The 26,349-nt window shown below is 43.9% G+C and overlaps 1 protein-coding gene across 2 annotated transcripts in view; it reads right to left on the minus strand.

The window, feature by feature from the left end:
* Positions 1-218: 218 nt before the first annotated feature.
* Positions 219-26,349, minus strand: part of LOC146866978 (caspase-7-like) — a 200,191-nt gene continuing 174,060 nt past the window's right edge. For both annotated transcript variants that reach the window (XM_085603346.1, XM_085603347.1), the window contains exons 5-7: positions 25,676-25,851; positions 19,927-20,065; positions 219-1,821 (exon numbers count right to left, since the gene is read on the minus strand). In XM_085603346.1, coding sequence (XP_085459472.1) covers positions 1,592-1,821; positions 19,927-20,065; positions 25,676-25,851 — 545 coding nt within the window. In that variant the 3' untranslated portion in view covers positions 219-1,591. The remainder of the gene's footprint in view (positions 1,822-19,926; positions 20,066-25,675; positions 25,852-26,349) is intronic.

Here is a 26,349-nt window from a genome sequence, read left to right on the forward strand (position 1 = left end):
TATTGTGGCGGTATAACTGTTTATCAGATGGACACAACATTTTAAATTACAAGAACTTGTCATAGTACGCCACTCTATGACTGACAACATTATCCATGGGAGCCAAAGGAGCCAAATGTAATTCTCTTTGATGTCAACTTTGGTCACTGTAGTGTACAATTACATACAATTACAGCTTGGTCTTGTGCATAAATGACTTTTCACAAACAGCAGAAATCTTTAGAATCCTTAGTTTTATGCATAAGATTGTAAAGTATTTTCTTACTTAAGCATTGACAAGACAAGTTCCTCAGATATTACATAACTCATAAATCAAAGCTAAGCTGCAAATACGTACATAGAAATTAATGGGTTGTAGAGTTTCTCCACATTTAGAAACGTTGACACTCAACTCAAAGTGTTATCAGAAACATGTATTCCTTTCCTATACAACTATAGTTTCTGGGTTATTTGATGCCACCAGTGGGCTTTCTAGGATCATGACATACCAACAATTCATACTAGATATTTAGCCGAAGCCTTTGCACATAGTTTAGAAAATAGGTAAGATTAGTCCTAATAATCCAAAAAGGGTTGTCAAAGCCAATATACTTCGCCTTTGGGACCTATTGGCTTTGCCAATGATGTTTAGTGATGCTGTAACATAACGTGTATTTGTGATGCACACGTTCCTCTAAGGGCATCTTGGAGCAGAATAACAGATGTTTATTGTTACCCAACGGTCCTTATTTTATCGACCTCAGAAGGATGAAAGGCTGAGCGGACCCGCCAGAATTTGAACCTGTGACCAGGAGGTCGAACACAGGCCCCTACAGTGGACACATAAGTTCACTAAGCCACCAAATCCGGTCTTATGAGGTACAGCTTCCCCAATTCTTTGCAGCATGGCTAAAGAGGTGAAAAAGAGTTATGATGCGACTGGATGCGTTATTTTCAGGCATGCGCACCATGCATGCACACGCCCAACAAAATGACATGGGTGCTTTTTTTTTTCTTTTTATTTACTGATCAGAGTTGAATCAGTAAATTAAAAAAAGAACAAAAGCTTGTTCTTTAAAAGCAGATAGGGGAAGCAATATGGAGGAGGCAGGGGACGGAAGCAACAGAGAGGGTGTGGTTGGGGGGGCAACACGGAGGGCACGGGTGAAGCAAAAGACATAGCCAAGAAACAGCAACATGGAGCTGTGGGGGTAAAGCCCACACATGTGAGTGCATAACAGAAGTGAGTGGTGGACAAACATATGGCACGAGGGAGCAAAATGGAGTGCGATGGAGGAGAGAAGAGAAGTAGACCAGGGAGACAGCTGATAAAAACACATGCACACTTGTGGAGCACTTAGCCAAAAAGAAAAAATCAGTGCTTGAAAAGTGAGCAGTGGAAGTACATAGGTAATATGGTCAAACTCAAGGGGAGAGACGAACAGAAGAAAGAAAGCCCACACAAGTTAACAAATAAAAAACAATCAAATGAAGGTGACAGTAAAGTCAGCCAATGGTATGCAATGGATGGGCTCTAAGTGCGCTGTAAGCAGACTTTTTGTAAACAGACAGCTTACACTCTCTGTCAGGAAAGACTTTATACATATTGAATTCATGTTTGGAAGTAAAGTTCTTTAGTCAGCATTGAAGTAATACAAGGCACTTGTTTCTTTTTGTTGTAATAAGTGTGTGAGTGGTCAGACTCAAAATCAGTGGCAACCATGAAGTTGACTCTGGTCAGGATCTGCATGATCTCCAGTTGTCTCCCATGTTCTGTGATGACTTTGCAAAGAGATTGAATGAACCAAGATCCACGTTGTTCATTCCTCCAAGCATAGTAACCTAAAAGAAACACAGTTTCAATGTAGTTTAATTACTTACTGATATTTTCCACTTCCTCACAAAAGACATTTTTTAATGAATATGGGCTTCCAAACAGTCAAGGAACTATCTGTCCTGGACATGTTGACTTTCTAGTCAACAAACAATATTCAAGACAGTAGAATGGCACGTTTTCTCCAAGGTGATTATATGGCACTTTTATTAAATATTCTTTTTCATCCCAACTGTTAATCTAAAAGGGTTAATCATCTTGTTGAAACAAACGTCCACACTCATGAAGGCCTAAGATTACTAATGAATGTTCATATATAAGACAGTGTGGACTGAAGTGTCTCTTTGGCATTGTTCTCTTTTTTATTGATACCAGATAGAATATAATGTTCAGTTGATTTTGCTGGGATTTGAACATTATCTCCAACTTACTTTTCAATGGCCAGCATTCATTCATAAACTTTTAACAGTAATGTGACTCCTCAGCTGGATTTAGCATTTCGACTTAGGGTGCGGTTCTACAACCCAGTGGCAAATAACTTTCTGTTAGAACTGTCTTTGATTTTCAGGGTTTGAGACATCTACTAGTGAAAATCAGTGCACATACATAATAGAGCTAGCGTACATCTATCCGGTAAGAGGGACATTTGTAGAAACTTCCATGCACGCTTTGTCTTTCCAAATTTACTACCATACCCAGAACACAACACATCAATGAGCATTCATATTATCAAGTGAGTATCTGTAACTGCAGTGTCTCAGCACATAGGACAGTCTGGTCAAACAAGAGCAAGCATAAAGCAGTAATGTAACCCTTGAGTACAGTTTAAACTGTAAATTTCAAACTGTATAATCCGTTGGGATTTGCATGAAACTGGCTTCCTGGCAGTATATCCCCTATTCATGTGGGTGGAAACAATGCTCAATAAAGCTGTAACTTTACTACTGAATAGAGCTATATTTGTGGAAGTAGCAAGCAACAGGCTGTCAAGAGATCTCCCCTGAAACCACGAGGTGCCATAGTTGGATTATCTATGACCCCCACATTCACTCGTCTCCAGACCAAGGGGTAATAAAGTAAAAGGCACAATACAGCCATGCCAAGGTTAAGTAAGCAGGCCCTGGGTCAGAAAAGAAAGGGCAGTACAATTTCTCAAAGGTCATTGTGTGAAGAATTTCCTTTGAGCATGATTGTATCTTCTTAGTACATATCCAACAGGATCCTTTCTGGGTACACAACTTGCAGAATGGTTTTACATTTACTCAATCTGAGGGTTTGCTTGAGCAGAGGCATTACTTATATAAATATCAAGAAAGTGCTGACTGTGCTGTTAATGAGCCCTACGTTTAGGTTATCCATTTCCTCAAAACATTTGCAAAAACAAAAGTGAAAATAAGTCTTGTCTATGCCCATTATACAAAGAGAGAAACTAGAAGTTGGTTGCAATATATTACTGTGAATAGTGATCCCTAGTGGGGCTAATAATCTCTTTTACATTATTGATGAAGTCAAATACCTTTCCCCAGAATACCTTGAGTGTTGGGCAATGAAAGATAAGGTGTGCTAGATCCCCCTTCACTTTGTTACAGTTCCAGCAGAGGGAGTCCTCCCTGAGTCCTAGTGTGTGTAGTTGGGCTGGGGTCCAGAAAGCTTTGCGGAGCAGCCAGAGTTTAGTTAATTCGCCTCCCTCACAACGGTGGTTATACACACGAATTTAAGCTCTGAGCGGGATAAAGATCTAATAGACCTTTTACTGACAGCAGCGGTTAAAGTGGTACTAACCAACTGGAAAGATACAAGCACAACTAACTACAAAAGATGTATCAACTGGGTCACACACCTCAGAGGAGCGGACAGCATCGCGCTACAGCACTCACCCTGGAAAGCGTTCTCGAGGGGGTTGTGGGAAGCTCTGGACACGTACCTGGATCCTTATAAACCCCCATAAACAACTGGCCTCCACACTTAGCTGACCGATCCTCGAACCAAATGCGCAGACCACAACAGAGCTCATAGTCTCATAGACTCATAGTCCCTGAATATCTGAAAGTCGTAATGCAGTTTGTATAGCTGTCACCAATGTAATGCCAAGAGACTGTACCTCTCTATATGCCTGTCCTATCCCTCTTTTGCTTCACCTCTATTTTTTTCTGTCCTTTCCTCCTTACACCTCTTTCACTGTCAAAAGATAAGAAGTAAGGGGTAGCTACATATGCATCAATGTACAAACGATCTCTGCCACTCGTGGATAACCCTGCAACAGTACTTGTGATTATATACTGTATATAAAAATAATAAAAAACATATAAATGAATAAAAATAAAAATCTCTTTACATGCCTGTGAACAAGGAGCTGCTGCTCCAAAACGCGTAAGGCTCAAGAAATAATTCCAAATGGAAAATGCTCACTTCGACTCAATAAGAAATCGATTGAATTCACCTGCCTTTGTGTGCGTCTTCCAATAGAGGATAAATTGCAAGCATTTTTTTCACAGTAGTCCAGCTGGGAAGACTGCACCCCCCACAATTGAACAGGGGACCACAGGACATGGAAATGTTCAGAGTCTGTCAGTGGAAAGGCAGACAGACATAAACTATTTGAACACTTTTCATTTGGGAGGCCCACTGGAGGGCTAGGAAACAGTACGAACAACATGGGAAAAGCACAGAACCCACTGTTGGGTAACAATTTTTACAAAAGCACTACAGGACCCCGCATGCAACATCTGTTGGACTCACCTGCAAAGCCCACTTTGGCCAATTTAAACGAATCACATGCAGAGGGAAGTGCTTTTGAAACAACACTGCGCAATCTCTTTACATGCCTGTGAACAAGGAGCTGCTTCACCAAGGGAATGTTTACTATAACCAATGACCATCAAGGTGCTAGCTTAAGATGCATTCTTTTAGGAAAATATGGTAAAACTATGACAATTCAGACTACAATGTTTTGGTTATTGTTCTTCTTTGACCTTGAAATTGAGAAAATCAAAGCACTTGTGCCAGGCTGATGTTGACTTGCGTGTCTTGTTGATGTCTATATCTAAATGACAACACTTTTATAGGTTCTTGGATAGATCAGGACAGACAACATCTCCGTCAATGGTAGACATTGATGATTCTGCAAAAATACAGAAAATGGAGTGTCGGCCTACTTAAAATGAAGTTACATTATATCAAATTCAGGGAGAATGTATGAATAGCCAAAGAACAGTCCTTTAAATTAATCTTGTTTGTCTTGTATTCTAAGAGATTCACTTTCTCCTTTGTCAAGTACTCTCTTTCTGGAGGCAAAATGCTCTTGGCAGGAAAATCCCAGGATGGCCCAAGGTGGACCGTCTTAAATCATATATTGCATACCTATTTCATTGTTCTCTCTAGCCTCCAAAATCAGTCTTGACCCTGCTCTGCATGGGAACAGTCCAGCCAGAACTGCCAGGCCAGGTTCTCCCTGGACCGGAAAAAAGCATTCTAGGACCGGTTTTGGGGAATCACCCCTCATCAGCCGTGCTAGCTTAAATCCAGTGGCACAGTGAGCACGGGACCCATGGAAGCCTATATTATGTCCTTTGATGACATTAGATAAGTGCACAAACACGTAAGTGGCACCATTCTAATTTTGTCATATCTGTTGGCAGCGTTTGACACTGTCAACCATCTAGTGGTCATAAAGAGGCTTCAAAATATGGATATTGTCTGTGCAGCACTCAAAGGAATGCAACCGTTATTAACTTTCACAAGCTAGCTATCGCTCTACTTTTAGATGGAATCTTAAACCTCTTACAACCGGAGTTCCACAGGGATTGTTTCTCAGTCTGTACCTTTCTAAGCATACGTAGCCCTCATTAAAATGTATGACTTCTGTTTGCCCCGGTGGATGCTATTTCTACAATCAGGCTGCATGCTGATGGACCTTCTTAAATCCATCTAACTCAAAACTACCAGCACTGTGAAAAGTCTTCAAACTTTGATCTTTTCTCTAGAATTCTGCTCCAGGAGTCACCAGGACAATCAAGGTGGTAACTGTGTGCTATCATGTTGCAGCAAATTATTAATAAAACAATCAATAGGCCATATAAACTGAATCTTCTCGGAGGGTGTCAGTGATGATCTTGGATTGTTGATTGAAAAATTGCAACACTGAAGAGTCCTAGAAGAATAGTCAATAGATCTCATAGGTAGATAAAAATTGGAGGCAAGATTTGTGACACATACTTGGAGAGCTGGGCTGAAGTGCAACAACAAGAACTTGTATGGGTAGTACGTAATTTGTAAGGTCAAACTGAGAAACTGTCTGAAAGCCTGCTGGACCGGCAACAAACTAGTCTGTGTCCTGGCAGTTCTAAGAACACAACCAGTTGTTGGTATTAACAGGTGTGAGCACCTTAGCCAGTGTAAACATCTTAAGCTTTAGCAGGTTGAAATCAAACAGGTCCCTTTTCAGAGGGTGGGCAACTCTTTGTGGTCCCTAAAAGAAGAAGTCTTTTAGCTCTTCATCCAAAAGTTGATAATTATAACAGCAACTTCGAGTGCAGAGCTTAACTGATGCGAACCACAGAAAGGAAACTTCATTAGTAGTGGAAGTAGAAGTTGTACCATGACACCCTCTCTTTCCCATGCTGTACTTGTTGGAGATAGTGTTGTGTGGGAAATTGGGTTATTGGTCGAGGAGGGTGAAACCCTACTCAAGCAACAGCCACAATCCTGGTCAGGGTGAACCACAAAAAGTCACTAAATTAATCTGTACTTAACCCTCTGATAGTTTGGCACAAAAGCATTCAGGATTAAGTCAGAGGCAATGTGTAAAGAATTTAGGCAGCACACAAACAGCAACAAAGTGAAAACACAACACAAGAAATTAAACACACCAATTTAAAAAAATAGAGTAAAATATAATAAAGTAAGGGCAAAACAACAAAAATCACATCAGTAAAACTGGCATTATGCAGTTTCACAGTTTTAGTGAAGATAGCGCTTAGAAGCAAATAGTGGTAATTATGATTATCTGGTTACGCTGAAGAGGGACAGAATTGCAAGTTCTGGCCAACAGCGATGGACCGCAGGCTGGGTACAGGACAAGGATTGCCCCACTGAGGTAGTACCTTATGTCCTTGGAATAAAGATACGAAGTGTGCATAGGCTTGCAGCACACTAATTCGGGGACCCGTCGAGCAGGAGCTGCGGTGAGTAGTTCCGCATTGAGATGCATTACGCTGGGTTGGTGCTGTCGAAGCCATTGATCAGAAGTTGCGATGCTGCCATCAAGATGTGTCATGCTGTGTCGGGGCAATGAAGCCACTGGTCAGGGGCTGCATTGCAGAGGCTCGCGTCAAGATTTGTTGCGTTGCTCCAGTGCTGGGTAGCCACCGATCAGGAGCTATGATGCGAGGTCCGGCATCGAGGTGTGGTGCCCAGCGTCAGTTCCATTGAAGTCACCGATCTGGAGCTGGTGATGCGAGGACTTGTGTCGCACTGCATCAGTTCTGATGAAGCCGTCGTCCTCAAACAGCTGGGAACTCCTCAGGCAGCAGAGCAAACCTTCTTCTTGTAGAGTCCGCAGGTCCAGGAGAGTTCTGAAGAGTTGGTCTTAGGTTCCAATATTTATAACTGGTGCCAGATTTGAAGTGAGAGAAACTTCTAGACATCCCCCACATCTGGCTCTAGAATTTCCTTCCATCCCCTAACCAGGCCCCAAATTGTCTGGGGTGACAAAAGACTAATATGAAGTTCTTTATTAGTTCAGGAGGCAGCCCCTATTGAAGTGCAAGTGTGGTTGTTGACAGCTTCACCCTCCCCTCCTCCCCATCACGTCAGGATGGCCCATCCGTCAAGACCCATTCCCCCTTTGTGACACTCTCTGGGAGGAATACACAAAGGCCAACTACACCGAGGCATGTGACCCAGTGTGCAGGCTCCATGTACCAAATGGTTAGGGCAATAAAAGGCCAACTTTCTAAAAGTGGCATTTTCTTAATTGTGACTAAAAATCAGATTTCACCATTAAAGAGGATTTTAAATTACAAGAGACCAAACATGATATTTCCTGTCCCCAAGCAAAAGGTATCCCTTATTAAATGTAATAAGGTCACCCCATTTTATCCTTTGGGAGAGGTAAGCCTTGCAGTGGTGAAAAACAAAATTAAGAGTTTTTCACTACCAGGACATGTAAAACTCAAAAGTGCTTGTCCAACTTTTGAAATACAATGCACCCTGCCCTATGGGCTGGTTAGGCCCTACCCTAGGGGTGACTTACATGTATTAAAAGGAAAGGTTTAGGTCTGACAAAAGGTTTATTTTGCCAGGTCAATATGGTAATTTAAAACTGTACAAAGGCAGCAATACCTTAGCCTGAGACATGTTTAAAATGGCTACTTTAGTGGTTGGCAAAATATGTGCTGCAGGCCCACTAGTAGCTTTTAATTTACAGAGCCTGTGTACAAGTATTACCACTGGGGACCTGCAAGTAAATTAAAGGTGCCAATTGGGGGTAAGCCAATTTTACTGATTTTAAAGGAGAGAGCACAAGCACTTTTAGCAGTGGTAAACTGCACAGAGTCCTAAAATCAAACAAAAACAGGTTCCGAAACCAGGAGGGATAAAGGCAAAAAACATTGGTAGTAATCCTGCAGAGAGGGAAAACTCCAACATGTTGCTACAGTGACATTATTTGCAATTCTAGGCCTCATTAGTAGGCATGAGAGTGGGCTTTATTTTTTCCACTGAAGCACCTTCTTGAGGATTTCAAGATCAAGGCAGGTGAAGAGTAACCAACAACCAAATATTTTGTGTGAAAGGAATCCTTAACTTTAAAAGATTTGAATGCTAAAGGAGGTTTGAGATATGGCCTCTACCGACTGGATAAAACTCAGCAATTTAGTCATTACTTTACCCGTTTAGAACTGCAGGACCTCTTCAAGCATCAAGGGCAAACAAAATTTTCCCATCCAAGGTAAAATGATGACTCCATCCTGATCCCCTTCTTTAAGTCTGACGATTTCCACCATATTTGTCTGCATATGGAAAGACTGGGGTTCGTGGATCAGAAATATGTGTCAATGAAGGTGTTTGTTTTACTTGGCTACTTTCTTATCCACTTTGAACTTAAATCTATTCTTCACTATGTCATAAGCCAGCAGGAAGAATGTGTACCATTCAAAATAGTGCCAGAGCTGGACACCAGAGCTGGCCGTGATAGCAATAACATTAGTTAGATATCTAGCCTCCATGTCAATGTGAACATGTGATAAGGTGAAGCCTTTTCCTACATGGAGGCTGCAATCACTACCACTGACTGCCTTTGAAGTGTTCCACAGACACAATTATCCTTCGTGGACCTGCATTTGTTGTCCGATGACTTGGCGACAACAGGCTTGAAGTGGGAATTTCTTCATTAACTTCTGTTTGATAACCAGGATCAATGGTTCTGTTAGTGCACTTTCACCTGTGGTTGGGCTGGTGACTAGATGGACAGAGAGTCCAGTGCTTGGACCAGAATTTTGGATGCCTACTAGATTATGAAGAACCAGTTAAGCATAGTAAGCCCTAGTACATGGGCACTGGCTGTCAAAGCCAGGCCACACATATCTTGCTTCATGTCATGATCATTAGGTTGGCTGCTTTTTCCACCAGCCTCGCTACTGACATAATCATAGGATGACAGAAAAGGGCAAAAGGAACAAGTTATTTACCTTCAGTAACACTCTTTCTGGTGGATGCTATAACTAACCGCAGATTCCTCACCTTCAGCATAACCACAGGTGCCAGACTGAATCCAGAAGATTTTTAACATAGCCCTGTGCACTGACAGGTGGTGTTGTGCAGCTCTGTGTCAACTCCACTGTGCCCGCAATAATTAGAGCTGTGTATAGGCCCACCAAAGTGTCCTGATGTCAGTTATTTTCTAGACATTGTCCAAGCCCTCTAACGTGGTGACCAAAAGTAATCAATTGTGCTAGTGTGCTATGCAAATCTCTAACTTGGGATTTATTTAGATGGAAAAAGAGCCATTCCAACAAAAGGGGAGGAGGGAAAGCAGTGACGTATCTGTAGTTAGATTGAGAATCTGCCAGAAACAGCATAACCATTGGTAAGTAAGTTGTTCTTCTAATAGATATATTAAACACAGGTTCCTCACTTTCAGAATAGATACCAAAGCAGTACCTTCCTAAATGGGGGTCTGTGGAATGACTTAGACCAAAACATCTTGCAGGACCCAAATGGCAAAAATGCCTTTTTGTTAGAACCTGGATGTCAAGGCAATAGTGCTTCGTAAACGTGTATACTGATACCCACTGTGCCGCCTGACACATTTCCAAGACATGTACCCCATGTGCCAATGCAGTGGTAGCAGCTTTGGCTCTTGTGGAATGGGCCCACATTCCTTCTGGAGGCTGCTTTTTTGCCATTGTGTAGCAGATCTTGATGCAGAGGGCTAATCACCTGATATGGTCCTCTTCTGCACTGCCTTGCCTTTCTTCACCCCAGAGCACCTTACAAACCACTGGTGGTCCACCCAATTGTCTTTGGTATGATCGAGGTAAATCTGAGCACTCTTTTGGGATTCACATGATGGAGCCTCTCCACCTCTGTCGACGGATGAGGGGGCAAATGACCATCAAAAAAGTTATAAATTGTCCTTCAGGAGAAATGCTGCTCTGGTCTTCAGCACCATAAAGACATGCTAAAGTTTGTCTTGTAACAGGTCAGTGTTGTGGCTGCCACACCAATCCACAAACTAGTTCCAGCATCTGACATAAATAGAATTTGTAGAGGGTCGCCTGGCTGCCAAGATAACATCCACTACTTTGGGAGGGAAATTGAATGCAGTCAACTGCTGCTGCTCTGTCTCTACACATGGAGGTGTAGATTGTGCAGGCATGGGTGAAGATCCTGCCCTGCTGCTATGACAGAAGGTCCTCCCAAATCAGCAGATGGATGGGAGGACAGATGCTCATGCACAGAAGCCCTAAGTCCAGGCCCAGCCCAGTCCAGGGTCACTAGGATGACTTGGGCCTGTCGTTCTTGATCTTCTTCAGAACTTGTGGCAGAATAATTAGTGGCAGTAATGCATACTGGAGTCTCAAGCTCCATTGTTAACCAGAATGGGAGAGAGCTTTCTTGAGAACCATAAGTACAAAAGTGCTAATACTGTGCGTTGCAGCAGATTGAGCCAGGGCTATCCCCATTCCTGGTACAGAGCCCAGGAGGACTCTACTCCACCTTACTTGTTGCAATACCACATGGTGGTGGTATTTCAATGAGGACCTGAAACAGCCTCCCCCAAGCCAATAGCCCACAATTCCAACAGGTTGATATGATGGCGAGTCTCTGCAGAAGAGCAGAGATCTCTGATCTGCACCTCCTCCAGATAACTGTCCAAACCCACCAGGGACAAGTCTGTCACCATATTTACTCTGGTTGGGGAAGGGAGAGGGGCCTGCTACTGGTCAAATTGCAGTCAAGGAGCCACCACTGGAGCTCATTTTCAGTCTCCTCCAAAACCAGAATAGAATCTGACAGGTTCCCCTGGTGCTGAGCCCACTTAGACGTCAGACCCCACTGGAGAGCTTGCATATGCCATCTGGCAAAATCGATGAGCAGAATGCAGAAGCCAACAGTCCCAGAAGCCTCAGAGCCATCCTCACTGAGGCACAGGACTGACTGGAAAATTTTGGGAGAATAAAGTTTATCAACTGATGAAAAAAGTAGGAGCTAGCTTTGGATCCGTGTACAGAAGTGCGGAAAGAAATAAACTGACATTAGAGCACTCGGGACAGCTCCAGTTGTCATATAGTACAACAACAGTTATCATACCAGGTGAGCAGGACACAGGTCAAATGGATACAGTGATAATTTCATCCGGCGGACAAAAAGTGGTGGAAATACCGTGGAGTGCAGGCTCATTCCAACTGACCTAGCCAGTTCCCCCAGACCTGATCATGTCTCAGGGGCAGCGCCAGGCTTCGTATACAGGCTGCTCTTGCTGTGCGCAATAGTCCATGCCACGTCTTCATTGCGATATGGTGGGGTCAGGATTTTTCCATCGGGTGGCTATGTCACATTTGGCCACCATGAGAGCTGTACACAGGTACGCCCAGGGCTCCACTCGAGGCCCTGGAAACCTCCAAGACCCCCAGCAAGAGCATCACGGGGGAAAGGTCCACCTCCCATCCCAACACGTTAGTTAATTCCGCTAACACAGAAGACAAAAATTCTTGGATCTTGGGGCACAGCCACACCATATCAAAGAAATCGGCAGGGACATAGGTGCAGCAAGGGCAGGCTGGCTCAGAGGGAAACCCTGTCTGATGCAGCTTGGCCAGAGTGAGATAGGCACAGTAAAGGTAGTAGGTCTGAACCAGATGCAGCCTGGAGGACATGGTGATAACCCCAGGAGCCATCAGTGCATCACGCCAGTCGCCATCCTCAAGGGTACCCATCCAACTCTACCAGTGGGCCCGGAGGTGGTGCAGTGCGGCTAGGGAATTGATTTTTAATATGCAATATATTTGGGAGACACCACATTTACCTTGCGTGCCCATGAGCAGTTTATCCTCCAGTGGGCTGAACTCAGGGAGAGGGGCATCCTGAGGCACATGGATGTGAAGTGCATGCCGGAGCAGGAGGTATTTATTAAATGTTGTGGATGTAAGAGTATAGGTAGTTTAAAGGTCTTGAATGGACCGTATGTGGGTCCCAGACCACACATCGCCTAGCAGCATTATACCTATAAGATCCCATTTCCCAAAACCACCCAGTGCTGTCACTTCTCACAACCAGGTGCCCTGTCAGAGGGGAGTCTGCTGGGTAAGTCTCTTGTCCCAGTGAGTGTGGCAAAGTGCAGCCCTCCAGAGAAGGAAGACCACCCTGGTCAGTGCAGGAATGGCATTCAGAATTGGAGCAGCATAAAGTAGCACCAGATTTGGGGAAAAACCTAGCTGATAGGTTAGATCTGCCAATCCTCCATTAAGCCAATCATTAACCACCAATAGTTGGATGGCAACATAATACAAATTAATGTTGGTCATCCCCAGACCTCCGTCATATGGGCCTCACTGACAATGAGCCATGGTCAAGCAGGGCCTGGACCTATGCTAGAGGAAGGTGGTTGCAACTTTTTCTAGGGCACTGAGCCAAATCCACTGTGGAGGACCGGGAGTTTCTGAAAGACATGGAGGCATCTCGGCAAAATTATCATTTTACACAGGGCTATACAGCCCATCACATTCAGCGGAAGAGACTGCTATTTGTTGAGATCTTCTTTGGCCCTATGTGTCAGGGATCCAAGGTTGAGGGACCAAGTGAGCTCCGGGTGAAGTGACACCCAGATACCCATATAGCAAAAGTTAAGATGGTGTAGTCTCGCCCCGGAGCCAGAGGCACCAACACTGACTTGGTCGGGTTCACTCGGAGACCTGAAACTGTCCTGAAAAGTAGCAGGATTTGAAGGCAGCTGAGTCCACTCCCCTCAGGGTCTGTAAGTTAAAGGAGGACATACAGCGCTATGCCGTCTTCATGTGCTTCAGGCCATCTCCATCCACGCAATTGGGTGTCACATTGGAGAAAACACTCCAGTGGTTCTATTGCCAGCGCGAAGGTTGAGGGGGGCTGCTTCTTCTGGATCACTGCAATAGTGGCTGCATCTAATTCCGATGAAAAGTGCCACTTCATTATAAAGGGCAAGGAGCAGGGAGGGTCAGGGTTTCACTAAAGGTCTTGTAATAATCTGCGGGGAATCCTTCGTGTGTATTCTTGGAGGCCACCACAGAGATGGCCGCCCCCAACTTCTTCGGCCATGAGCAGTTCATCAAGCATCTGAATCTCGATGTGGGACAACCGAGGGAGGGACACTTCAGCAAGGATTTGGGAGGCATGACCAGGATCTACTAGGGCAGGTTGCCATATATAGGTGGCCGTAGTAGTTGGTGAATGTGCAAGCTATATCAGGGAGACTGGGGTGAGTGACACCAACGTCATCCATTCTTTCAGGCACTATGCCATTCACCAGTGGATGGGAGATCAACCAATATAATAGCTTCCCATTTTTATCCCCTATCAGACTCTAGCTGTGGCTATGGGCCACAAATGTTTCTCTACTTCTAGGGATTGGAGGCAGATTTCCTTGCGAACATGATTCAACAGTCAGGGCACCTCACCATGAAGGTCAGTCACGTGTCCTCTCTCTGGAGGGAGTGCATGAGCCTCTAGCTGAGTGATGTGGAGGGAAGGAGTCGCTCTTACGCCCAAACATGCCTACCCTCTGATGGTCATCACAGAGGGCCTGGGTGAAGGAGTCCTCTTGGAGGTACCACATGTTGAGATGCCACATGGGGTGAAGGCTTCTTCTGGGGGAGGGGGGGCAGGGTAAAAGAGAAGAGGGGCTTGATCTGATTTGCCATGAGGAACGATCTGGTTGCTCCAGACCGCTCAGCAGTCTGGGACCGGCATGAATATAAGGTTGATGCGAAAATGTTTATGATGGTCTGCCGAAGTGTGAGTGCATTAAAGCTGTGCAGGTTCTACACCCTCCAGACATCACACAGAATAAGAGCGGTAGCCCAATCAGAGAGATGGTGCACCTCGGCACGACGGGAGGTGGAGGGAGGGCCAGTGGCATCCATGTCTGGTGCATTGTAGTCTCCTCCAATTAGTGTCAGTCCATTTGAAAGGTCCCGGCACACAGTCTCAAAGGAGATATCAAGGGCTGTTGGGGGTGCATAGACGCACACAAGGTTAACAGGCTGACCCTCAACTGTGCTAGTGAGGGCAATGTATCGACCCTGAGGGTCTTTGACTTCTTGGGTGATGGCCTTAGGGAAAGAGCGACGGAATAGAATAGCTGCCACACAGAAACTCCGAATAAAGCCCCAATGAAAGACCCTGTCATACCCTTTGCATGCCAGGAAGGGACAACGATTCTCCTGGAGGCGAGTTTTATGGAACATCAGCACCTTGGGAAGGAAACGATGAGCACACCCCAGGACTGCAGTGTGTTTTACGTGGTCCAGCAGTCGGTTAACATTCCAGGAAAAGACTCGGAAGGATGCCATCACCGGGAACGGAAGTGTGTATAGGTAGAGGGAGGCAGGAGGTGTCGTACTCCGCCAAGGAAGGCAGCTGGAGTGCGCGCCAGAGGTGCATGCTAATTGACCATTTACCTGAACCATACCGCTGAGGATAATATGTAAGTGTATGTCTGAATGCAGTGGACAACAAATAGATAAACAAATATTGCAAAACTGACAGCAAAACAGTGTCCATCCCCACTGCAACCCCTCCTAACCCACACTTTCACCCCAGAAGCATGTCGCCCTAAAATCAATAACTAAGACCCAATACGACTTGAAATAGGGAACAGAGTGGTGGACCCCTCCATGTTGCAGGATCAATGGTAGCCATCAAGAAATCGCATGAAGCAATTTGTCAGGAATTATTGCTGCTGAACACATTGCAGGGAGCAGTTTACAAAGGGTTATCCCTTTCAAAGCAAAGTGCCCATAGCTGGAGATTTAGATCTTGGGGCTCTGAGAAACATTGGCATCAGCCAGGAAATTAGCAGGAGGAGTAGAAGTTGTGGCAAGGAGATCCCCCTGGTTCGATGAGGGTGCCACCACATTGGTGGGTATAGTGGGGTATGACTGGGGATGTGGGCAGAACTCATGGTCAAGAAGATTGTGAGAAGGAGTTGGACCGTTTTGTGTTGCGCCCTCATCTAGAACAGGTGCAATTTCTCTTTGGCTTCGGAGCTGCAGCCGTCATGGCCCGTCCGGAGGGCCCCTCCACCAGATGGAGAGATCCGCTCAGTCCGGTGAGTGGACGATTCCATGCACTAGGGTATCCAAGATTACAGCTGACTAATAATATTATGTCCTCAAAAAGATTTTCTTAGGCAGCTAGCAATATACACGATCTATGAGCACTCTGGGGTGTTTGACCCTCAAAGCACAATGGGTTATTCTACCCTCTGTTAATAACACTGTTTCTAAGCAGACCATACACAAAGTAGCATTGTTACATCCTCTAGTTCACATCTTCAAAATTGACTAACTGAACAGCTTCTAATCTGCCTTATGCCCAAAATGCAGCACGGAAACACCAACCCTTGAAATCCTATTTGACATCCTACAAACATTTTAGAAGGTTGATGGATGTCTATTACTGCTGCTTGACTTGTCCTGAACAATTGTTTTTTTTATTTATTTTTGTCCTCATTTGCCTCTTTCACACCATTTCTCTTTTTCTCTTTTTATCTAGCCGAAATGCTCATAACCTCAAAATGCTGACATGAGTAGCTTGGGGGGAGTAGAGTCACATGTAAAAGCACCCTGAAATAGTGGCTCTCACCCCCCAAAGGACACCCAATATACACCGATTCTTTGGTGGAGGGGAAAGAAAACCTACCACCTTGAAACAGGTGCTTTTCAGCCGAGGGCAAGAGAGGCTTAATCATAGGACTCCTAATTCAATTAGTTAGTTGGTTAATTCCACCAACACAAAAGGGGTACCCAAAATCCATGCCTGCGGCCTCCGTTGACTGACATATCCAAATTTGCCACTCTCTTCACAGATAATCTCCAGTCCTCATACCTTGGTGGAGATTGAGATACCCAAAGTTTACAAATTTCTCTACGGGCTAGCAAAATTGTGTAAAAAATCAAATCTGCATTGTTTTTACTTGTTACTATTTGTCCGGAACAATTGTCCTCAAAATCTCTATCAGGATGGGAATGGACAAGCCTTGAAATTGTTTTATCCTTCCTATTGCCAGTGGTCGCCCCACTGCTTTCAAGCAGTGTGAGAAGAGGAAACATTAAATGATAATAACTTTTAGTTATTATCATTTTATGTTTCCTTCCTTTGTGGGCAGGCAGGTGGGCGGGGCTGCTCTGCTCATGGAGCAGGGCAGGGGAGGAGTGGTTTGCCCACTCCTATGTGCACAAGGACTGTTTGAACGGCCCTCTGGGGCCGCCCGAACTAGTTATGCGCACTTTCCCCGTTCTCCATGCAGGCTGCATTACAGCCTGCGTGGAGAACATGCCCAGGCCTCCATTCCCTGATTGAGCGTCAAAGCAGGATGCTCAAAACCAATCACAACGCTGCATTGCAGCATTGTGATTGGTCAGAGACGCCTGGGTGCCTACTAATCACAAAGCTGAATTGCAGTGTTGTGATTGGTCAGTGGGGCCTGGCTGTGCTTCCTGTTTCCTCAGGAGCAAAGACGGAGGACCCGGCGGGTAGGTAAGTAAATTGTTTTATTTTATTATGCGCATCCTCACACTACCCCCCTGTGCCCGCGACCACCCCCACGCACCCGCCACCCACGAGCCATGCCAGCCACCACTGCCTATTGCCAATATTAATTTGTAAAAATAGGATTGTTTAGATCACCCGCCCTTTCACTAATTAGTGGAGTATCACATGGTTCTATACTTTTTCCCTCTTTATGCAATCTGGATGAGTTAATTCTTCCTAAAACTGATTCTGACCAAAATATAATTAATTTCCCTTACCAGAACTTTGCACTTCATTCCAAAAATAGCCAGAGAAGCTATCAAATCTATGCATTTCCCCAACACTGGTTCCCTTTGCAAAAGTACTCAACGTCATCACTGATCAGAAGATAAGAAAATACCCCCCAGTGACCACACATCTCGCCAAACTGACAAATACGGTCTAGTTTTCAATTATTTCTTCTTGGACAATGCTAACCCCACTGATTTCAGAGCAACCGCCAAAGCACAAGTTGCATGCATAGCCAGTGACAATTCTCAAGATGACCTACCAATGCCTTCTCTAGCTTCTTTTCAGAGCTAATCTAACATCAACACACCAGACCAAAGTAGTAAAGAATCTGAAGCCAGAATCAACTTCAATCTGGGGTGCATCACAGCAAAGCTCTTTATATCAGCAAGCATAGCTACCTGAAAAACAAACTCCATATCAGGGTTTAAGGAACAACACTAGAAGCATCCAGTCGTTTTCTAGGAGTCATAAAAATAGAAAAAAATTAAAAACTCTGAATTAGTCCCTGTCATGTCAAACTCCTCCAAATTTGAATCACCTACTTGGAGAACTCAGGAACACACTGACTGGAACACACAAAACCCCTCTTCTTCAGGATGTACCTAATGAACTATGGGCCGTATTTAGAGTTAGGTGAACGTGGGACATCTGCCAAAAACATGGTGGATGCCATATCTGACCCACATGTAGAAGGCATAGAGGCCCTATACACTAATAATAGGGCGGATGGGACATTTGCTTTTTTTTTTTGACAGATGTCCTGCAATCCATCAAACTCTAACTAAGGCATTAAGAATGTTCATGTCTGTACTAATCTTTATGCTAACGCTGGTTGATATATTTTATGACTAAATTGTCATTTGTGAAGTGGTCCTGCTGCCAATGAATCTAGATCCACGTAATGAATAAACAAATCAACAAATGACCACTATCCTATGTTTGTTGGAGGGAATTCCATTGGATGATTTTCTATCGGTGGTAATCCCACCTCCTTTACCAATCACAAGATTGTTTGTTACCACTACACTCTACTTCAGGCCCCAGATGTAGTAACCATATATGAACAGTTTCCATTGTATTATGCATACACACACTTCTTCATATACACTTCTCCGTATCTCTCTTTTATGAACACAGCACTCTGCTGCTCCTTCAAGCTATCCGTATAACAAATTAAAAAATAAAAATAAAGATGCTAATTCATTCTGTAATGGAATATATATAAACCATAGTAGTATATAAGGACTTCATCTTACATTTCACAACTTTATATTCACGTACTGAATCACCTGTGCTCCAGGGCACTGTTTTTTTATATATAAGTGTGGTTATGTTTCTCAGACATATGCCTCGAATATATCAGTGATCTGTTTAGAAAAGATGGTAGTGTGTCTCCTCAAAGTTCTTTCACATGATGTTAATAAAGACTAGATCCTATGCAATCTTCAAATAAATAACTCTATTTGTCTTTTAAAGGTGGAAGTTGCTGCGTTTACCTTCGACAGATGTTGCTTTGGCTTGTGTAGAGGACATGTTAGTGCTTGCCTACTACACTTCGTCTGGTCTTGGGCACATCTTAGAGTGTGGAAGTAGGCACTGTGCTGCATCTTAGATATTGGCTAAGAAATTGCAGCATTTGTGGATATCAATGGCCATTTCTATATGGCTGGTGCAATGATTTATTCTAACATATTATAATTTTACTTCTGTCTTCAGATTTTCAGAAGTTTTTACAAATGTAATTTCTGTAGTATTTGGTTTCCCAGGAATTAGCTTATAGTTCCCCCTATAGGCGTTGCCCAGCAGCTTGCTCATAATATTTAAAGTCAACTACAAATTAAGGAAGATATGACAGATGTGTTCAAGTGTAAAGTATCTGGCTTAAAGTTCTCAAGGAAAGAAAACGAAATAGTTTACAAATATTTTGTTCAACTGGTCTAGTCAGTCCTTACACATTTTCTGTAAATTAAGCTGCTTGATCAATGCTATAGAATATATTTAATAAATGTCTCAGACAAGCCATCCATGTTGCTGCGCATCTATACGGTATTTTAATGCTTGAGGGTGGCCGAAGATGACAATACTGAGTGACACTGCGAGGACACTACTTGCACCTGCTTGGAAGTGCAGTCTATCCAGCCACCATGAAACAGCCCTAAAATTCCACTGGTTGGTAGAATCAACTTCGCTACATTAGGTCTACTGCACAATAACCACAGTCCACTGCTCCTGGTCACTGGCCATGCACAAAGGGTTTTTCAGACTCTGGGGCCAGGTGCGGGGCATGACCAGAACCCATGCACTGTGCCTACAGCCTGCTGTGCACATCCTTAGGTTTTCCACAGCAGGTTCTGAGGGTACAGCGCTTGGCCCATGGCATGGCCAGCTCCTGGTGGAATTGTGTAAGACCAACTATGAGAGGAATAAGGGCTACCCCTGCTTTATATGGATTAATGGTAGGTTATGCTTTTTTAATATGCTGAAATCCCACCAAAAACAGACACTTTAGAGAGAAGAAAAGACAAAAAACATCTCCCTGGACTTAAAACGATCAACAGGATATTTTCACACAGAGTAAAACCTGTAAATACCTTCCACAGTGCAATAAGCTAGCAAGAAATCAGCTTCAACGAGAATCTCGTTTTTAGGACTGGTTTCATCCTCCTCTGAGTCACTGGCAGACGCGGCATCAGCTTCTATCCCTGTATCCAATTGTGTTCCTCTGCAAGCCTGACCAATGAAAAAACAATAAGGACAATCTTAATTGAGAGAAACATAATCAGTAGGTTGGATAACGAAGAAAAAGCATGGTACTTAGCTGAAGAAAAGGTTATTTACCTTCTATAATGATATTTCTGGGGGATCTGTAATCTTCACGTAGGTTCCTCACCTTTGACTATCCTTCAGACATTAGCCTTGCTCTGGAAACTTGTTCCCCAGCAATAGCTCTCCGCTATCGTCAGATTGCACCACGCTGCTTCAACTAGGGCTCCACTCACGGAATGTAAATACATTGGACTATAGAGGTGACAACTGGTCGACTAGCTTCACTTTCTGGTACTTCTTTCTCACCCCATCAAGGTGTGTGGAGAGGAACCAGGAGAGCATCAGCACATCACATATCATGTTTCCATTGCTATGAATTATATTAATCAATCTCTGCACTAGTTCACAGAAGAGGAGTAGGGGTGGGGAGGAATCCGCAGGAAGATTAAGGGCCTGATGTAGACTCTGGAGGACAGGTTACTCTGTAATAAATGTGACAGATATTCCACCCTCTTTTACAAGAACATTATATCCTATGGTACTTGTAGTAAGGCAGACAGGATATTCGTCCACCAAGCTATAAATGAGGCCCTTTGCATCAAACAGAAATATCATTACAGAAAGTAAATACGTTTTTCTTTTGATGGGTACATGTTGCTGCAGATTTCATGTCAAGACCGGAGGCTAGCATTATGCATAACCCTTTATTGCCACTCCAAACTGCAGCACTTTAAAGCATATCACAAACCATACTTAAAATTCCAGGATTAGAACTCAACTACAGACTACAGTCTATATAAACCAAAGCCCAGCAGCCATTTTCCTCTTTTATTCGCTGCTCCTCTTCAGTTAAGTATCTGTTAGCATTTATTTATAATTATTTAAATGTCAGAAGTATTTTACTGATGGAAAGCTTTATTGTTATTGTCTAGATGTTTCATTACGAATCTTATAGTTCAGGATTGTTGTCTTTTGTTCGGATCTCAATTTATTGGATTTATTTAATTTTAATGGGCCTTGTGTTTTTCAATTTGTTGGGCTTCGTTGTGTTTATCTGTACAGCTTTATAGGTTTAATTTTAAAAGAATAGAAAGAAAGAATTCCCTCGTTCTCATATTGTGAAGCGAGGGGAGTTGAAAGGTAAGTTATTACGTTTCAAATTTTACCTCGAGGCAGCATAGTGGTACAGGGGCTTTGTTCCATTGTGTGGCTGTCGCCACATGAGTGCGAATACAGGCGGGCCTTCGTAGTGGATTGACGTGTGGCGTATGTGTACGTGATAGCGTCATTGCATTACGTGTGGCCATTTTTAGGTCTTGCCTGACCCAGCGCATGCGCTGGTCTGACGAGACTTTTTGTGAGGGCTCAAAAAAATGCTACCATGGCCAGCCTAGAGCTACAGTGCATGTGTGCGGGCGCGCGCTTAAGAGCAGAGGCTGGCAAACCTCGTCATGCTCATTAAGCGCCCGCGATCACTTTCACTTTCGCCCGCGATCACTTTCGCAGTGCCCCTTTGATGTTCTCGTTCAAAGAACATCAAACATCAAAGAACATGTTGTGTTAATGCTTTGCTGCGCCCTTTTGACTTACAATGTGCTTTCTCATTCCACAAACTCGATGTTTGTGTTCCTTTATTTTGAGATGCTTTTAGTATGACTGTTTTGTGACTTAAAGAACATTAAGGAAATGTTACTGTGAAACTGGACAACGTTCACAGTGTTTATTTCTGATAGCAGCGGCTGCTTCATGTCCGTTGCACCATTCAGGGAGTCCTTTCGTTGGCGCTTTCATGAGGACAGGATGAGGAAGCTGGAAACTTTTGGCACATTCTCTTTAAATGCACAGCATGTTGGCGACTGGTTAATCGATTAGACCTATGTAGTGCTTTAGATCTCAAAGCGCTATGGTGGGTGCAGCAGTTACAACTCATGAAATATGGGATGCAACTCACAAGGATGGGGCAGGTTTGAGTGCACATTGGCTGCAATCGAACTCTTAAGATGATGGACTGTGTGTATCCATTATCAGCACTCAGTCTTCGCTGAGTGATCTTGTTTGTTTTGTTGTTGTGGTAATGCTTTGCTGCGCCCGTTTGACTTACAACGTGCTTTCTCTTTCCACAAACTCGATGTTTGTGTTCCTTTATTTTGAGATGCTTTTAGTATTACTGTCACACCCACAACCACACACACAACCACAACCACACGCACAACCACACACACAACCACACAACCGCAACCACAACCACACATACCACCACACACACACACAACCACACACACATACACACAAACACACCCACACCCACACACACAACCACACCCATAACCACACCCACAACCACACCCACAACCACACACACACAACCACACTGAACCACACAACCACACACACAACCACACACACACACGTACAACCACACACCCACAACCACACACACACAACCCCAACCACACACACAACCGCAAACACACACACAACCACAACCACACACACAACCACACACACACAAACACACACAAACACACACACAAACACACACACAACCACACACACACAACCACACACACAACCACACACGACCACACACACACAACCACACATGCACAACCACAACCACACACACACACAACCACACACAACCACAGCCACACACAACCACACACACACAACCACACACAACCGCAGCCACACACAACCACAGCCACACACAACCACAACCACACACACAACCACACATACAACACACACAACCACACACACACAACCACACACACACAACCACACACACAACCACACACACAACCACACACACACAACCACACACAAATGTACAACCACACAACCACACCCACACACACAACCACACATACAACCACACACACACAACCACACACAACCACACACACACAACCACACACACAACCACACCCACACCCACAACCACACCCACAGCCACACACACACAACCACAGCCACGCACACACACAACCACACACACACAACCACACACACACAACCAGACACACAACCACACACACACACACAACCACAACCACACACAACCACACACACAACCACACACACACAACCACACACAAACGTACAACCACACAACCACACCCACAACCACACCCACCACACACACAACTACAACCACACATACAACCACACACACCCACACACAACCACACCCACACAACTACACACACACTTACACACAAACACACACAAACACACACAACCACAACCACACATACAACCACATACACACCCACACACAACCACACCCACACAACTACACATACACACAAACACACACCCACACCCACAACCACACACACAACCACACACACAACCACAACCACACATACAACCACACACAACTACACACACACACACACACAAACACACACACAAACAACCACTCACACACGACACCCACAAACACACACACCACACCCACAACCACAACCACACCCAACCACACCCACACACAACCACAACCACACACACAACCACACACACAACCACACACACACAACCACACACCACACACACAACCACACACACACACACACACACAGCCACACACACAACCACACATACAGCCACACATACACAACCACACATACAACCACACACACACACAATCACACACAACCACACACACAGACACACAACCACACACAACCACACACACACAACCACACACACACAACCACACACAACCACACACACACACACACACAACCACCCACCCACAACCACACCCACAACCACACACATACAACCACACCAAGCATTAGCATAGCCAATAGGCCTTAGGGACCTTATAAGTGTTTAGCCACGCAACAGTTGATGTGGTTGCACCAAGGATATTGTGCTGCATAACTAAATACTTAGAAGGTCCCAAAAGTGAGACCTATTGGCTATGCCAATGCTTGTTGTGTTATGGGGTTGCTCTGAGACAAGGTTCTCAGCAGTCTCGTAAAGCGAAGTATCTATCGGCAATCTGTAGATTTGTGATGTTGCGCACGGTTTTCTACGCTGCAGCGTTGTAGGACCACGGACGGCCTTCTTGTATACAGGTTGCAATTGAGACAGAGGTCTTGGCAAACCTGAGACGAACGAAATTTCAGAGCGCTTAGATAATTACGGATGAAAGTGACATAAAAAAAATATATATACAGAGATTTATTACTTAGGAATTTGATATTAAAGAACTAATAATTAATTTTAGATATAGGTTTGTAAAAGTACAATTTAAAAAGGTTATTTTAAGTATACGGTGATATGTGTGAGGAAGGAGAGCAAATAGTTAAGGAGAATTATAGAGATCTAATGAAAAAAATGGTACAAGAGGAAGTAAGATCCTCAGTTAAGGAGTTTTTTGGATCAGTTCACAGAAAAAAGGAAGCCTACAGATATTTCTGAAGAATTTTGGTCTTTAGAAGAGGAAGAGAAGGAGCAGGCTAGAACTATTAGTGGGAAAAGGGAGATGAAGAAAATTGTTGAAAAAGAGGATGAAAGGTTTGTGGCCTGGCAAAAATATGGTCTTGGCACCACACAGAGAGAAGATGTCCAATGCGGCACAAAAGAGGGTGCAGCACAAATGTGATTCAGGAGGGTCCTGATGATGAAGATTTATACAACCGGTGGTGGTGTTGCATGGCTGAGTGGCTCTGCAGTGGCGACACCCATTTAGTGACCATGATGACAGCTGAAACTGTATTGCAATGAAATCTCATATTAGGATGACTATATAAAGTCATTTCTTCAGAAATTCCTTCTGTATGAAAATGTCATGATAACCATGAAGATCTTACAGAAAATGGAGAACATTTCCATGATTTCCTGGAACAAACTCCCAGTGTGTCAGGGACATTATGAATATAGGTCTTCTCAAGGGACGTTTCCAGGTTCCACATCGGTCCAGGAAATAGCAGTGGAAGGGACCACAGTGAGGTATCATGAAAAAAATGAAAAAACAAGAGACTCACTCAGAGAGTTGTCCATGTGGACGATACATCATCCCCATGGGCAAAATAGGCTGGAACCTGCCACGTAGATGTGTTTTTTAATGAATGTGGAACTCCTGTACAAGGATGGTTGTCAGCTTATGGCCGATGTAGTAGAAGTCTGTACTGCAATGGTGGTTTGGAAGATAGTTTGCCTAACTGCTTATGAGGGTGTTAGCGTCTAATGATCTGGAAAGCCTCCTAGCATATTACTCAATATACTGTTCTAAAGGCCTCACCAGGTTGGCACATGGATGATTATATAGTGGTCCAATACTGCAGTATAAATAGTTTTGTGCTTCATTTTGATCCCCAGTCTCTCACTAGTTATTACCTCAAATTCACAAACAACATTACCGCCAGACTGATAAAAGGGACAAAACAAATAAATAGTGTTTGTGTTGTGGCTAATTTCAGATGTAGTCCACTGTCCCATCTGAAAGTAGCAATCCACCAGAAAATGTTTGTTTACATTAGTTATTGATTATACATTTTCTGTCAAATAACGTAAAGTCACACACCAATAATGAATATTCATAGCATAAATAATTACCTGGATGAAGAAAAGCTTGGGTTTCCCAACAAGACTTGTACACCGGTCTCTTCTGAAAGGTGTAGTCAGATCCTTTATTGCAATCATTCCATCCGTCCCATAAATAAATCCCTCCTCGCCATGGCTTAACAGGACGCAAGCAAAGCAGGCATTATCACTGTGATCCTCTTCAGCAACTGCAAAGCAACAAGGTAAATATATTTCAAAGTTTAAATTAAAGTCTTGCATAAGTATGTTCCTGCACAGGGTTCGCAGAGCAGCTAGTCCAGGCATGCACAGTTATAAAATGTATAGAGGGCTACTGAGTAGAGGTGTGCATATTTATGCAAAGTTTTAGGGAAATTACCTGAAATTACATGAGCTGCAAACCTGGCATTTAGCACTATTGTTTAGTAAGGAATGCGTCTGCACATCTATTTTGGACATAAAGACGCATTTTGCACACATAAAACACTAAATTGCACATACTGTGAAAAGCAGTCATGCATTCAGTTTGTTCGTGTTGATCTGTGCTTCCCTCACAGGATTTTTCCCCGGACTGAACTTTAATCAATGTGGCATAATGGCATGATTTCAGACATTTCTAGTAATAAGCGCAACACAAAATGCTGGAAATTAGGGGGCGGATTCAAGGCGCCATGAACGGCTGAAGGCCGTAATGTGAGTGCCAAACC

This window comes from Triturus cristatus, chromosome 1_2 (genome assembly GCF_964204655.1).
Source record: "Triturus cristatus chromosome 1_2, aTriCri1.1, whole genome shotgun sequence".
In the NCBI taxonomy this organism is placed as follows: domain Eukaryota; kingdom Metazoa; phylum Chordata; class Amphibia; order Caudata; family Salamandridae; genus Triturus; species Triturus cristatus.